The following is a 15,645-nucleotide window of genomic DNA, read 5'->3' on the forward strand; positions in this document are numbered from 1 at the left end:
AGCGCAGGGTGCCTCAAAATAACGCAGAGCGGCACTTTGCGTCACTCTGCGTCAAGGGGGCATCCCATGGGCGGTACATGGGCGTCCCCATGCAACCAACCATGGTTTTCAAAGCAAAATCTTATCTACCAACGATAGTAGGGTTTTGCACCAAAAAATGACGCCGCTTTGAAGCCGGCACTACAATGAGAAATGCTTTTATTTCGCCTAACTCTTCCCACTTTGCACGTGTGCTGCGCTGCACAACACACATCCGAGGTGGGAAAAGTTTTAAAGATAATGTATGCATAGTATTTTATACTGGAAGGGTGCCTTCCAATACAAAACATATGTCAGACACCATAAGTGTGTGCGCTGCGCCACACAGCTTGATTGTGGCCAGGGCACGGAGAGAACAGTATAGCGCCATATCTCCGTAGAGATGGCGCTTTATAGTCTCTCACGCAAAGTAGCAACTTCGGTTGCCACAGTGCCTTGTGTTACACCTCTGTAACTCTGGCCCCGGGATTCGGTCATGACCGAAGAACCTCGGACAAGCCACCGACCTCACCAATTCAGACCAAACCTGCTGAAAGTTGATTATTTTGCCAAAACTTTCCTCGCTCTGAAGTAACCAGAAGGAGACACGCAGCGCTTTGTAAAAGTTGAGCATTAATTAAAATTAAATGCTTCCGGGGAGATGGGAAAGGCCCCAGTCTCCAGCTGGGAACTGGTCCAGCGGGGTGGGATGGAGAAAGAGGAAGGCCCCGGTGGCCCCGCCCCCATCCCGAAAGGAATAAGAGGCCCCGTTTCCTGGGAGCGCACCGCACACCTGTGGAGTCGTCTCTGACAGCGGAACTAGAGACAGGTAGAGTGGGTTTTCATGCTCCAGGTCACGGGTGACTCACCAATGAGAGTGCGCTACCAGGACTCGCTTTCCCCCGGTGATGAGCCTGCAGAAACCCGGCTGACGGGATCTAATTGCAGCTGTCGGTGCGCGCCAGGCCGGTGATCTCTTGGAGCCCGCTAGACTGCGGCTGCCATTGGCTGACAGCTTGGAGAGGTACCGGCAGGTAACGGGAGGCACACGGAGCCTTCATCTGCCGCTTGTGTGGACTCGGCGTCAGGAGGTGCCGGCGTTCCGGGCGACACGGTGTGATCTTGGACTTCTTCGGACACTTCGAGAGTTCGAGGAGAGCGCACGGTCCACCGAGCCACAAAGAAGAAAAACATTCCTGTTGGTGACAAAGGTAAGACGAGCACACTTGCGGAAACTGAAGCAGTTGTACATCAGTTCCTTCCCTCCCCAGATACTGGAGGGAGCCATGGAGCAGGGGGTGATAGCTGAGCAACACCCAGCCATGGTCGGGGCCTGCTATGAGACGGTCAGTCCTTATGTTTAAGGACTGAATGTCTACACAGCTCAGGAAGTCATTTGAAGGGTTTTGAAATCTGGACTGCTCACCCAGAGTAGAAGAGGGCGAGCTCGTGAGTCTGCTGTGAATTAATAACACATAGCGCTTTGCACACTCGTAGTGCACGAGTGTGCAGAGCGCCATGTCCTAGACTGCCTTATGTTACGAGTCTGTGTGTGGCACTGTAGTGCTGTCAGAGTATGGGCACCCTTGAAATATCCTATATGCTGCATTCATTCACCTGTTTATTTAAAAGGAGTTAAGTACCTGGCCTGCTCTGAGTGTAACATTAACAGCTGTAATTTCTGTTAATGCTGGAATATAGTTCCTGGTTCCCCCTACTCAAGAGTCTTTTCTAAATTAATAAAAACGGGAGGAACAAGGCAGTATTTATTTTATTGTAGGATTTCAATAGCGCCTCGTACCGCCGACGAGGCCCCCTGAGCTTGCCTGATAGGGTGTTGGTTACAGTTAGGTCTACGTGGGAGGGGTGAGTGAGGTCTGCAGACACCAGAAGTACAGATGTTATATCATTTAGATTTTAATTTTTTAAATGATGCGTGTGCATGTAATTATGTAGCGCTATGCACTGAAACTGAGCCTGTTGTAGACACTTCATGATGGGGCGGTGAGCCGCACAGAAAAAATATTTTGCCCAATATCACACAACATAAACAAGAATTTGTAGGAGGGATTTGGACCCGGTACTCGTTCATTTTGGTGTGAGCAACCTAACCAGGCCCCCGTTGTATTCCCTTAGCAGTTATTAAATACGATCTTGCATGCTTCAAATACACGTATTCATTTTTTAGTTTAAGAGAATCTGGACGTTGGTGGCAAGATTCCAATCCCCGTCCATTCTCTATTTACTCCTCTGCAATTGAGGTGACGTTAATGCTTTCTGGTGTGACATTCATGTGGACGCAAATATCTGCATATGCCCTGTTCGATCATATACAGTCTCGGTACTGACGGTGACGTTGCCTGCTTAATTATTTTTAAATTGAAGCCAATCCGGCAGAACGTGCGGTGACGTCATCACCATGCGACAGTGCGTGGTGTCTTCAGGGCTTGAGAGCATCTTTCTGGGATAAGTGTAAAAAATCCGGAGGCATTTTACAGGCATTTAAGTGCCTGCTGCGGAGAAATATTGTTACCCGCAGAATCAGAGTGGCCGGGCTCTTCCAAAGCAGATTAAACGGACGCTGCCCCTTTTGGTGGTAGTAACTAAGACTTAAGTCCACCACGTAAGCTAATAGTAAGGGCAATAAACAGAGAGTAGGGGTGCTCTTTGTTCGCACCATGTCTACTCTTGCTTCATCGCAGTCACAAGTGTTGCTGCGCGTGGTGGAAGGCCGCCCTTTGCAGAGGTCGACTGGTCACCTTTCTGTTGCTTATTGCGGTATTTGGGTTTCAAACAGGTACTTATGAGGTGAAACCTGCCCCAAGACAGTGATCACATGTATAAAAACTGTATAAATATTGAGGTAATATTCAGGGCTCAAGTCCTATAAAAAGAAGTAGGGGGACTGAGCAACTACGACAATATGCAAATGAACTCATGACGTCACGATGTAGCGCTATAAAAGAAATACAATAGTGCTATTTAAATTATTTGTGTAAATACAGGGACAGACTAACCCATGTGACAGTCTTAGTGTCTGCATTTATATACAGGGACAGAACAAAGACAAGCATGCTGTACCTGTGAAGAGAAGGCAAGCTGTGTGCCTTTGTTTCCCTCTGTGGTATTTACATTCAAGTGTAAGGTTCCAGGCGGCCCCCCAGTCAGCCCATACAAACAATAGGAGGTCGGATGGCCCCTTAACTTCGGCCCAGCTGGAGGTGAAAATAGGCTCCCTTCCCTGCCTGCACGTTGCTGCTGGGAATGGAAAGCAGGCGACGTGCAGGTGCTGCTGAGCTGTCCCGGTGTCTGAAAATTACACTCGGACAAGTTCAGCATATTTCTGTGGGGCCCAACTTCTTGGCAGGGGGGGGACGGCGTCCACCCTGTGAAAAGAGTGGGGGGAAGCCGTGTACTCCCAACTCGAGCCCTGGTAATATTATCAAAAAATGTGCAGCATTATGCCATATAATGTGTCTTTTCTTGCCGCATAATTTAGTCAACTCTGCCTCATAATTGTTTTTCCCCTGCTGCATGATTCCAGTGGCCTTGGACATTATAGGGTACTTTAATTACGGGATGCAGATCTCGGAAAGGTGCGATAATACTGCAGCTAACAGTATCTGTATTCAGTGGGTGTGGTATTTCATCCCCAAATAACAGGAAACGTACTGAGGACGTAACTGATTTCTGTAACGTGACCCTCATGCTGAACCATTTTCTTGGGGTTTAATAAGGATATATTCGCTACATATAGTCGTAAAAGTCATGATTGTCACATAAATGTGGAAAAGAGTACAATTTGCAATCTTCCAGAAGTTGCAACATTTTCCAAATAATTCCTCAGATGTGGCAGAAAGGCTCTGCGCAGCCCTTGGTGTTATTGTCATATTTCAAACCTGAGTGGCTTTGCTGCTGTGGCCTTTAACCCCTCTGAGGAGGGGCTGCAACCTTCCCCACTGCTGCTATTGGAGGATTCTGGTAACCCCGGGTGAGGAGCAGGTGAAGGACTTCCAGGCGCGCGTAGCACTGAGCCAGGGCGGTGCCTTCTCCAGCGCTGGGACCTGCAGCAGAGAGATCTCTGCAGCATCCCCTCCCCGGGAAAGGGCCGGCCGAACCCTGCCCGGCTGCTGATTTCAGGCCCAGCGCCTTCACCAGGCACTCGGTTCAGGAAAGACACAGCGAGGGATGTTCTTTGCTGCTGAGTCCCAGCGCACACGTGTGCCGCGCACCGTGTACCCGCCTATGTCTCATAATTAGATTTTGCCTACGAGCACAAGGCAGGCGAGCTCGGTGTCGCATCAGCCGGCCTGGGATCAAGCTAACCTTCCTCTTCCGGGGTAGGCGAATGGTTGCGGAGACTGGCCTCCTTCTGAGAGCGGTTAGCGGTCCAGGGGTCGAGATTCAGGGCTGTGAAGGAGACTGCAAGACGCAGGCGACCACAGCAGCCGCAGAGTGGGCTGAAGCATCACACCTTGTGCAGGGCCTGCCCAGGTCTGCGGTGCGCACCGTGTGCGACGCCCGGGCGCCTGCCCAGGTCTGCCGTGTGCGGAGCCCGGGCGCCTGCCCAAGTCTGCGGTGCGCACTGTGTGCGAAGCCCGGGCGCCTGCCCAGGTCTACGGTGCAAAAACAACAGTTGATGGACAGAATGCAGAACAATGTCATACATTCACCCCAGTACAGAGATCTGGGCCTAAATCCATCGTTTTTTTGCTCACCATGCCATTCCAGTTTGGACCCAGCCATATGCAAATCAGTCTTGACCCTGCGCCCAATGGGAGCAGTCCAGCCCGAACTGCCAAGCCAGGTCCTCCCTGGACTGGAAACAATCATCCCAGGACCAGTTTCGGGGCCCTCTTGAGCCAGGATAGCTTGACTCCAGTGGCATGGAGAGCACGGGACCCACGTCTGGGCATACCCGTCCCACTCGGGGTGACAAATGCAAAAACAAGAGTTGATGGACAGGTGCAGCACACCTTTAAAGGATGCGCCAGGCACAGATGGGATTGTGCACTCTAGTACAGGAAAGGCTGTGCAGCATTCCTGAATAGTGCACCCTCTGTTTGAAGCCGCCAGCACTGCAGGTGGCAATCTGCGTGCGTTTGAAGGGGGGGCGGTGATATCCCTGCAGGTGGATGCCACAGGTGCTTGAAGCAGGGGAGTGGGGGGGGGGGGTGCTGCGGCACCCCCAAAATAAACATGCTGGAGTTCAGAAGGTGAATGAGTATTAAATATGCCTTTTAATTTTGCCTTTTGGCTGCTCACATTTGCTGTGTGTTCAAAGACAGGTCAAATGTCAAATTGGTGTTTACTTTTCGTTTTCTGACTACAAAGTGGGAGGAATTTGTAAAGTGAACTGTGTGACAATCTTGCACTGGTACAGGAAGTGTGGAAAGGAAAGGATGTAGGCTGCAATTTCTTTTGCAACACAACAAGTTTTAAATGTATGTAAATCAAATGTTCATATATTTCAGAATATATCCGCAGTTGGGAAAGGACAAATGAATCACATTTTTTGTAAGTCTGAAGTATGATGAGAAAGATTTTAATAGGATCAAAACAAACAAAGACACTTTATTTGGTGATGTGGAAACAATATTTACTGAAACCCAGTTTCCACACCTTGTGGTTTGTGTTTCTATATAGTTTTTTAGCAGTAAAACTGCATGTCTCTGCAAATTTAGTGGAAATTTCAAAGGAAGCTGTGCTGTCTATAAACAACAATGCGCTACCACACCATGCTTTAGTAATATATATGCGACAATTACTCAAAAATCCTGCTCCATGCTACCCCCTTAGCCCTCTGCTGAATACATTTGCCACACTTGTTTGTGAGACGCTTGGATTTTTCACAATCCCTATGACCTAGGGATGTAACAGTGGTTGTCGCACCCCTCCTGGCAATGCACCCCTGGTGTATGCAGTGAATGTCTTCACCCACCCGCTGATTGATGCCTCGGGCTCCATTCACTCCTTTTCCTCATTTTAAAGAGTGCCCTCAGGCTGGCGCACTCACTGCTCCACCCCTGCGTGCCTCTTAGCAGCTCAGTCACCTCTGGCCTGCATCTGATACAGCGCAGGCGCAGAAGCAAAGTGTTCCCGCCCCCATGCAAATGAGGGAACCTCGCTTTGAGATTGTGCCAACGCTTATGTTGTGCCAGCTCTGCGGGCTCTTTCTCTAACACCAAAGTGCCACCCACGACAGTGCAGAAAATTGGTGCACACATCTGTTGCACCCCAGGTCACTTTTTTTCCCTAACACATTTTTTTGTGTTTTTGCCTCATATCAGGGCCAAGCCGGCCTGCATTCATGACAGAACATTGTAATGGAAAATCCTGTGAACAGTTAGGACACACAAACCTACACCGTGTCTTTCTGCCCACCCTCCACAAATCATTAGTGATGCCCAATGCAGATGTCGCACCAGTCCCCATCTCGGTCTCTCGTGCTACGTCACCATATTGTAGTAGTTCGCGATCTCGTTGGGAGTCCATGCTGCGGACCGCCCCGGGGCACTGTTTCCGATAGAGCCCCTCTCGTAGTCCGCTTGCCTGATTTGCAAGGCGTCAGGCATTGCACCACAAGTCTTTGAAGTGATTGAACCAAGCCCTTTATAGACACATATCTAGTTTGTTCCCCATGGATTTTTTAATTTATTTTAAACCTGTTTACTGCAACATTTTCTCAATCAAATTGCAAATAATGAAGTACATTTAAGCTCATGATTCGTGATCTGACTACATGGTGTGTTGTGGACCCTGACTGCTGTTGAGTGTTAAACTCCACTTAGCCTTAAAACTGGTAGCTCCGTTAGATGCAACCGGTCAAAGCAAACCCCCTCTTAGGACTGAAGTCATTGGTTTTGCTACTGGGATCGGTATTGAGCTTTGCTGCTAGTCGTGTGGCTCTGTCGCGCCTTCTAGGCATCGCCCGGGTATGGTGGACATTAGATCTCAGGTGAATGGCGGCAGTGTCCAGTGTGGTGCAAGCCAGAGCTAGGGTGGGTGGTTGCTTCATCCGGCATAGTGCAAGTCAGTGTGTGTGTGTGAATGGTTGCATTGAATGGATTGTTTGCAAGTGTGGTTGCCTTGTCAGAGTTTGCTTTAAGCTGCAGGTTGTAGACATGGCTGGTGGAGAGCAGGTGTGTAGTGTGTCCTCCCTGGGAAGTGTCAGTGTTGTGCATAAGGTCTTGTGGGGTTCTCCGGAAGTGCTGCCCCTGTCCTGCTTGTGGCATGAAAAGGAGCGCGGTTAGATCCATAACTCCTCTGAGTCAGTGCTTGGGTCTGGTGCAGGTGCCACTGATGTAACACTGACTTGTGGCTTGTTGCTTTTCCGATTTGGCCCTTGCTGGCCAGGGTGCTACTGAACCGCCATGCAGCCATGCCAGCCTCTTCTTTGAGGCTTCCATCTTTGCTCGGAAAGAGTTTTCTACAGTTGTGGGGTGGCCCAGGTTATGCTATCGAATCTTTACATGAAGAATGAAAGGGCTGCTGTTCACTAATACTCTACTGATGGCCACTGGAATTATGCGGCAAGGGAGCACCAACGTGTGTGGCAGTGTTGACTAAAAATGCAGCAAGAAAAGGCTAATAATGCGGCAGATTTTTTGGTACTATTACTTTTTTACTTTGTTATTTTTACACGTCTGGGAAAAGATTTCACCTCACTTGTACCAGTTTAACAACCAAATGCAGACGAAATGCAGCCAAAAGATGACCAGTTAACCTTTACAAAGGGCCTTGAACTGCGAGTAAAGCCACATCGCCACGTTTTTAGTAACTTTTACTCCGACTGAGCTAGAAACAACAGCAGATTATGTGGCAGATGATGGATTATGTGACAAACATGGCAAATCATTATTATGTACAAAAATCTGTGGCAGCGAAATCGCATTATTCCAGTGGCTCTGATGAAGGTACCATAGACGGTTGAAAACCAGTTTGCTACGTGACGTAGAGCATTGTCTCCTATTTATACACTGCATGAAACTTTGCGCTGACTCATACTTTTCTTTCTTTGTCTTCTCTGCAGACTCACCTGTAAAGAAACCTGTCTGGTGTGAAAAGACTTTCCAAAATGGCGATGAGTCATGACTCCGGCCTGCGGATGGCGCTGGCTCTGCTTGTCACTGTGAGTATGAGTTGTCGCTTTCAAAGCTGAGGCTCTGAGGGAACCTTGGTAGGATAGTTCAGTGGGTTGTGCAACTGCTGCTCAGAGATATGTGCAGAGCCTGCTGGGCATAGCCAAGCACTGCCAAGCTGATATTGAATCGTTTGAGACCTTTTACAAGAGTTTTTGTAATCTGACCAATAAGAGCGCTTACTGCTTGCCTTTTGTAATCTGACCAATAAGAGCGCTTACTGCTTGCCCTATCACTAGCTAGTGGGTTTGCACAGAAAAGAGTAAGAGATGTGTAAACTGGCGATAGCTCAGTGGGTTTGGAGGCCATGCCACACTCCTGTGTACAGCCCGGGGGTGACCGGTGGTTTACATCTCAGCAGGTTCCAGTTAGTCGTTTGTCCTTCTGAGGTGTATGACCGGAGATCTAGTGAGCTGAATTACTGAAAACTAGCAGTAAGCGCCAAGAAGCAGTCCAGTTTGTAGCAGATGCTATGAAAATGGATATTATTGTTGGTATTATGATTGGTAGTAGTAGTAGTAGTACTAAAAGTCATAGTGTGACCGAAACAGGTGTCATTGCTCAAGCCGTAGGCAGGAAAAATGGTGCCTGGTGAATTTTCCACTTTTTTTGGCCATTGCAAGGCATGGTCTTAGTTAAATGTCCAGTTTCAAGTTGCTTTATTTGGACTTTCCTATTAAGAATATCGGAAAACGTCGATAAATTATGAAAACCACTAAATACCATGTCATTAAAAATACCACTTTCTGGGGGAGAGTCCCAGTGTCTCCGTTTGTGGGGATGGATGTCTGCAGCCTTGACGCAGTCCTGTGCATTCGATTGGGCCCTGGCACCAAGGAGTAGATATCATTCTAGTAACATAGATTAAAATGTTCGCGGCTCCGTGGGGTGGTATGGGCAGCCTGGCATCCCTGCTCCAGGATCAGTGACAGGATCTCAAGCAACGAAAGGAGCGAAGTGGGCCTGCCTACGGGTTCCCCATCGTCCTCTTGACACAATATGAAACAGAATGAAAAAAATGTATAAACGCGCTAACAACTGCCCGGAGGTGTCTATGCGCTAATAGGGTTACACCCACAGAAGGAGGAAAGAGCGGAAAACAGGACCCATCCCTCCATTAGAGAGTAAAGAGCCAGGTTTAAGGCCTCATGGGAAGGGGCATGGGCCTGAGGCCAGGGGATGGCCATGGGGAGGATGTTCCATAACTTGGACGCGGCCACCGAGAAGTTTCCGCCTCCCCACCGAAACTGTCACCTGGCTGTTGAGCTCCTATCCTCAATCAGTCAATCAATCAGGGCTTTATAAAGCACGGCTACTAACCCATGAGGGTCTCAAGGCGCTGATGGGGGGAGGGGGGCTCCTGATTCGTCTCGGCATTCGGGTTCAGTCGCATCCTGCATGGGTGCTGAAACTCATCCCTAGATGGGAAGGGCTTTGGGGCGCAATTTTTTTTTATTTTACAAAATGCAGTGAGCAGATACAAAACTTGGGCAATGACACCTGTTTCGCTGGTCATGCGCCTGCGTGCCTCGTATTTAAAAAGAGCTGAATGCACAAAACCTGCGGTGCATAATTCCTCGCTTAGGTCATTTTTGTGCTACTGTTGATCATTGTCAGAGGGCCGGACAACCTTAATGGTACTTGCATTCAGTTAATTACACTGAGGTTCCGTGCAGCAAAGCTAGCTCCCCAGCAGGGGTTCGCTTCCTGTGCGTAGAACGCGCCTGTGGACCACCAGGAGGATCCTGTAGGCAGGAGCTGCACACAGGCTTCCCTGTCGGGAAAGATGCTCCCAAGAACAATATCACGTGTTCAGGCCATGTATTTACTGTAATGCTATTACCATTACCATTGCCTGACTCCTAACATTTAGGCCCTTGGAAAATTCAGTTTACACCAGCAGTTCTTGCTTAATTTCTGGCATGTCATGTTACGCTTGTTACACAAAATGCTCAAGATCAAGCTGTAATGCCAGTCGCTTAATTAAAATTAAGGCTCCCTGTATTCTGTTATTACTGATTTTTACAGATTGATACAAACAGAAATCAATGTATTTTCCTTTGTGTCATTATTTGTAAAAGTGCACAAAAACGGAAATTGGGTTGATTTTTCAGTGATTGTAAATACTGTCAATCACAACTGTCAGGCCAATAGCTGTGCGGACTGAAAGATAAGGGTGGGGTTAACAAAATAAAGGAATTCTTATAAAGAATCTTAAACCTCAGCAGATGCACACAACCTTGATACTAACATGTGCATGTTTTCTTATAAGTGCATATTTTATCATCTGAGTGTGTTTATATCACTGAGACCAGGCATGCGTTTAGCCATTTTGAGCATACTTATCGGATAAATAAATGTAGAAATATACTTGTCTCACCTTCATTTTGTCGCAAAACCCAAAATAAATATGGATAAATACAGATAAAATTAGGGAAATATAAATATGGATAAATACAGATGGAAATGTGAAATATAACCGGGAGCCCTAATTAAGATGTTTTTTGGGTTTTAATCCTATTGTAGTAGCACGGAAACAATGTGAACACGTGTAATTTTGCACTCTTTATGCGCGCAAAGAACTCGCACAAAAAAATAGTGAAAAACTCTAAATCGACTTTAATTGTCATTTTTTAGGAATTTCGTGTAATTTCCACAAAGGAGATTGCACGAGTTCACGCAGGCCTATGCTCATGAAATGAACTGTGTTGGGCTTTCTTGCTGTGGTTCAGCTTGTGTGGCCGAAAAAGGAACAGGGGAATGTTGTATATTTCGAAATTCTCCGGAACATTTCCTCCACACCTATATCATCACAAGCGTGAGTTCTAAGCCCCACCCAACATTTCCAGGCAACAGGCGAAGATTGCACAAAGCGGTCCATCTTGCTGGGGAGGGCCTGCACTGCCCAAGGAGGGCAGGCCAGTGCTTAATTTGTAAAATAATAAGTGCCGGGGCTCTGGTCGGGAGGCCACTGCAGCTTGCATCACCCGTACCCTGCAAGCGCTGCCAATGATAGTAACAACACAACTATTAAACCGTCGCACCCCTACAAGTGTGACAATTCATACTAGTCCAGGCCGCCAAAGTTATAAGAATGCCGTGGCAGGCAGGTATTAGTCATTGTGAATGTAAATTGGACTAATAAATGGCTGTTGATGTCCTCATACCTACATTAGCCAGACAGCGTCACCGTGCCATAATCGCGGTTCTGGCAAACCACCGGGTCAAATTAAGCACTGCTGCACGCCATCTTTTTTGAGGAGTCTTCCCCCACAGGAAGTAGTGTGGTGGTCTGTGGCACATGGCGGTTCAGTGGGTTTGAAGCTGGACACCCCGCTCTAACAGCTTCTCGCCTCCGAGGCCAGGGGGCCCTCCCACCGCGGGCGCAGTGTCCTGGAAGTCACTACCGGATCCCTACTCCCAGAGAAAGGAAAGGTCATGTTTCTTTTTATAAGTGCAACGATTTTTGCCTCTGGTGCACCAGGTCTTTGTTGTCTGCTGACTTGGAAGGAAACTCAACAGGTGTGACCTTCACTGGCACAGGCTTGGGTGACACTCTCTTTTGTGAACACCTGATACCGCCCTCTGCGAAATGCATGGTAAAGTATGGACCGACTGCCCTGGAGACCTGAGCTGAGAACAAACCAGCCAATCAGGGCTGCTCGTGAGTAGGTGTGTTGTCTGACAGTCGGCCACTCTTTTGTCGTTTTTCTGGCTTTGTGGTTTTGTGGCCCACGGATGTGGTCCCAGGACAGGGGCACAGACAGAGAGAGTTTCCTTTCACGTTGGAGTGGATTTCATTCCGTCAGGGTTAGGCTGGGAGCTGAAGCAGTCCTGCAAGCCCCGGAGAATGCCCCACCGTGCACCCTGCAAGCACAAGAGGCGTGTCGGAGGACATTCCCTGCTAGAACACTTGTGAAAGAATGGGGAGAAAGGTTCCATTTTAGTGCAACATTAACCAAATATATTGGCTGAAATGTGATTCATTTCATATGCAGCTCTACAGAAGAAGTGATTAAATATTCCCAGACTTCTGTGTACTCAGGAGCTTTTTGTGTCTGCAGCATGAAACCGACTTATGGGCCTAGAAGAAAATTGATATTGAAATAATTTATATAGCGCAAATGCCAGTGGCGTCTTGGCGCGATATCTAAAACGTTGAGTAATGGGGTAAGTTGAGCTACAGTGTATAGGACGAATAAGAACTATAAGTACTGGAGTGTTTGAGAAAATAGCCATGTTTTAAGGTGTTTCCTAAAACTGAATAGATTGGACGGACCTCTAACTTATTCCAGAGTTGGGATGGAATATGGATAAAGCTCCTTCCACCTCAATTCTTTCTTCTGATTTTGGAGACATTAACTGTCTTAGAATTTTCCGGGCGCAAAGCTCTTCTGGGGGTACCAAGAATTTTTTTCTCAGGTATGCTGGGCCATCACCATGGAAGGTCTTGTGTGCCATGCACAAGGCCTTAACATCCCTCTCTTCCTCACAGGGAGCCAATGAAGCTCCGATACAGCCTTCAACACTGACTTGCACTTCAGAGTTTTCATTACTAGTAGTTGTGTTCCGCTCCCTCGGGGCTACTTTCAGGGTCAAACTGCCTGAGAATCCTCAGTTCTCTCAGTCCTCCTGGGGACAGGTGTTTGCCAGTGTCCATGGGACCGTCCAGTATTTATTTGTGGAGAATAGGGGTGGGTGGAATTTGCGTAGTCCTGCTATGCAAAGCTCCGTGAAACAGTAAAAAATCTCAGCAAGCACGCAGAAATCCCGCAAATGTGTGGAATTGCTTGTTCGCAATGCTTTTTCCTATTTGCAAACGCTGTTTGCGTGCTCGGGGGGAAAATATCTCGTGAACACGCATTTTGAGAATGCGAACAAGCAAAAAATTCCACGCAGCCGCGGAACGCAGAATTTTGGTTAATTCCGTGTTCTCCGCGGAACGCAAAATTACCCAAATTCCGTGAGTGGAACGGAATTTACTGCCCAGGCCAGTTCTTCAGAGCTTTGCACCTGTGGTGAGTTACTCCTAGGAGCTAGATGCTGGCTGTCTCATTACGCTCGTATTTCAAAGCTCATGCACATTCTTGCCTGGGTGCAAGTATGCCAACCTCAGATGGACCCGTATTTTTGCATTGTGGTAACAGTAATGTAGAAAGACTCCAGTTTCTCTCTCGCTCTCTTTAATTTCCAGCAAACTCTCCTTGACCAGCTCCCGCACCAGGTCGTTGAATTTCAGCCCAAGTACTTCTAGCCACACCTCCAGTCCGCTTCTCAAGATGAGGCATTAGATACTTTACCTGTTCCCTCATGGTGCCCTCTACCGAGGTCTCGTGACATATCTTCTTGATAGTGTGCCCTCCACTAAGACCAGCAGACAGCCTTGTGCCTGCGTGAAACTTCACAACAACCAATATGCTATGTTCCTAGTCCCTCGCTGAGTGCTGGTCATTTCACTGCTTGGCAAACCTAAAGGGGTAGAAAGACCCCTGTCTAAAGTCTAGTGCCCATTTCAGGTGGCCATATTAACACGCAACGGAAGGAGTAAACAGTACAGCTCTCGAAATATCCCCTTGTCTCTCGCTACTCAGTCTTTAGGCTGTTTCTCTGACTCACCTTGTCCAGGTATCCCGTTCCCCGAAATACAAATCCCATTATATCCCATAGGATTTATATTTCAGCCTATGGGATATCCGTCACCGTTGCGACAAAGTAACCTGTCTGCCAAGATCTAATTCAGGCTCATAATTCCTTCTAGGAACTGCCCAGTCACAGTCTGAACATCTGACCAATCTGTTTTCTTTCTGAGATCCTGTTTGTTGAACCCTACCCGTGATCCAGTTGCCAGAGTGCTTTCCTAACATATCTCACATAGAGTTTGGATGAAAACCTGTTTCCAGTATGGCGAAATAACCTATGTTTTCACTGCATAAGCAAATTGAGAGTGTATCAAAGGGGTGAGTCTGGATTTGCCTTGGGTCTTTCCTGACTCCAAACTCCTGCGCCTTTTGCCAATAGATAAAAACATCCATGTTTTCAAAAACCAGCACAAAAAGGCTGTCAGGCCAAACAATTCATGGCTCCCCCCCCCCAAAAAAAAATAACCAAGCACCATTGATCAATAGGTGCGACTTTCATTCCTTACTGATTACCCGCCATCAGGGCCACAGGAATTATGAGTTTCTGCAGCCATGACGTTTTCCGTATAATTATGGATTTGGCGCATTTGCCACATCATCCATTATCTGCTGCATAATTTACAGATTGTATCAAAGAAATTGTTCATTGCCCAAACTGATCAAAAGTTACTAAAATGAGTTGCCAGGTTTGCCTAGCAGTGCAAGGCCGTTAACAAAAATTGTAATTGTTACTAGCGAGGGTGAACCTTTGCTCAGGCACTGTTCATTTGTGAAGAAAAGCCAAAATAATGCACTAATGCCGTCAAAAAATGTGCCGTATTACACCTCATAATTTAACTTTTCTTTCTCCATAATTTAGCCAAACATGCTTCAAACCCTCCCCCCACCAACTCGAGCCTCATCCTAGATGGTGCCTGTGGTAAACAAAGCCTTCCATACCCACAATCCTATGTACTCAGATTCGTAAAATTAAAACACAGTAATGTCAGAAAGAGGAGCAAAAATAAGACTTGTGTTATTTGCTTTCACTGCGGTGTCTCTGGTGTGAATGTGGAGTAAAAATAACTAGGTGGCATTTTTTCTTCTTCCTGAATAACTTGTGGTTGACACTGCTTGCTTGCAGCTCATGCACACCTCTAGATTAGTCTGTGAGTCATCTTTTCGCTGCACCCAGGATTTAGAGACTGCATTTATTCACAGGCTCTGCCCCTGGGCACGATAAGCTGTAGAAATGCTTGTTGATGTGCCTCTTTCCCAACACTGTGGGAACTGATGCATCAGCATTGACCGAACAAAGAGGAGGACGCGGTTTGCTTCCAGCCTTGTCATGCGTGCGGAGCGGCAGATACAGGGTCACTCGTCCATAGGACAGGACAATCCTCTGCACATCACGTCTAGGTGTGTGAATCGGAGATTTCTATCAAAGGTCTGGCACCTTTACTCCTCCCCTGTTTTTGCAAATCCACTGATATTCTGTTGACCAGAGAGAAAATTATATTTACCGCCTGTGAGGACTTCTGCTGACGAGCACCTGAGAACCAAGAGACCACCCTGTCCAGCATCCAGGTTCTGGTCTTTGCTTCTGTTTTTCTCCTTCATTGGCACTTTCCCTGCTCTGACCCAAGAGCCGCCACCCCCCTCCACGCGTGTGGCCAACCTAAAATCTCTCATGCACCTCAAGTGACGAACGAGCCCCCCTCTTTCACTAACCGGGACCGACTACTCCTATAGTCCGGATCTAAGCCAGTGCAAGGCTACGTGCTGTAAATATGTAAGATACTCGCTGTATGTAAACATCAATGATAGTACGATCATTGTATTACTCGCGACTCACTGCACTTAAATAG

The 15,645-nt window shown here is 47.5% G+C and overlaps 1 protein-coding gene across 6 annotated transcripts in view; it reads left to right on the plus strand.

The window, feature by feature from the left end:
- The window catches only part of RELT (RELT TNF receptor), a 176,349-nt gene that overhangs the window by 82,442 nt on the left and 78,262 nt on the right, over nucleotides 1-15,645 (plus strand). For 4 of the 6 annotated variants that reach the window (XR_014967947.1, XM_085623312.1, XM_085623314.1 and 1 more), the window contains exons 1-2: nucleotides 806-1,229; nucleotides 8,051-8,149. Coding sequence is in view for 4 of the 6 variants with exons in the window: in XM_085623312.1 (XP_085479438.1) it covers nucleotides 8,096-8,149 (54 nt within the window). In the remaining 2 variants the exon portion in view is untranslated. Of the gene's footprint in view, nucleotides 1-805; nucleotides 1,230-8,050; nucleotides 8,150-15,645 lie in introns of those variants that run through there. The other 2 variants (XM_085623313.1, XM_085623311.1) reach the window with 1 other exon arrangement.

This window comes from Triturus cristatus, chromosome 8 (assembly GCF_964204655.1).
Source record: "Triturus cristatus chromosome 8, aTriCri1.1, whole genome shotgun sequence".
Taxonomy (NCBI): Eukaryota; Metazoa; Chordata; class Amphibia; order Caudata; family Salamandridae; genus Triturus; species Triturus cristatus.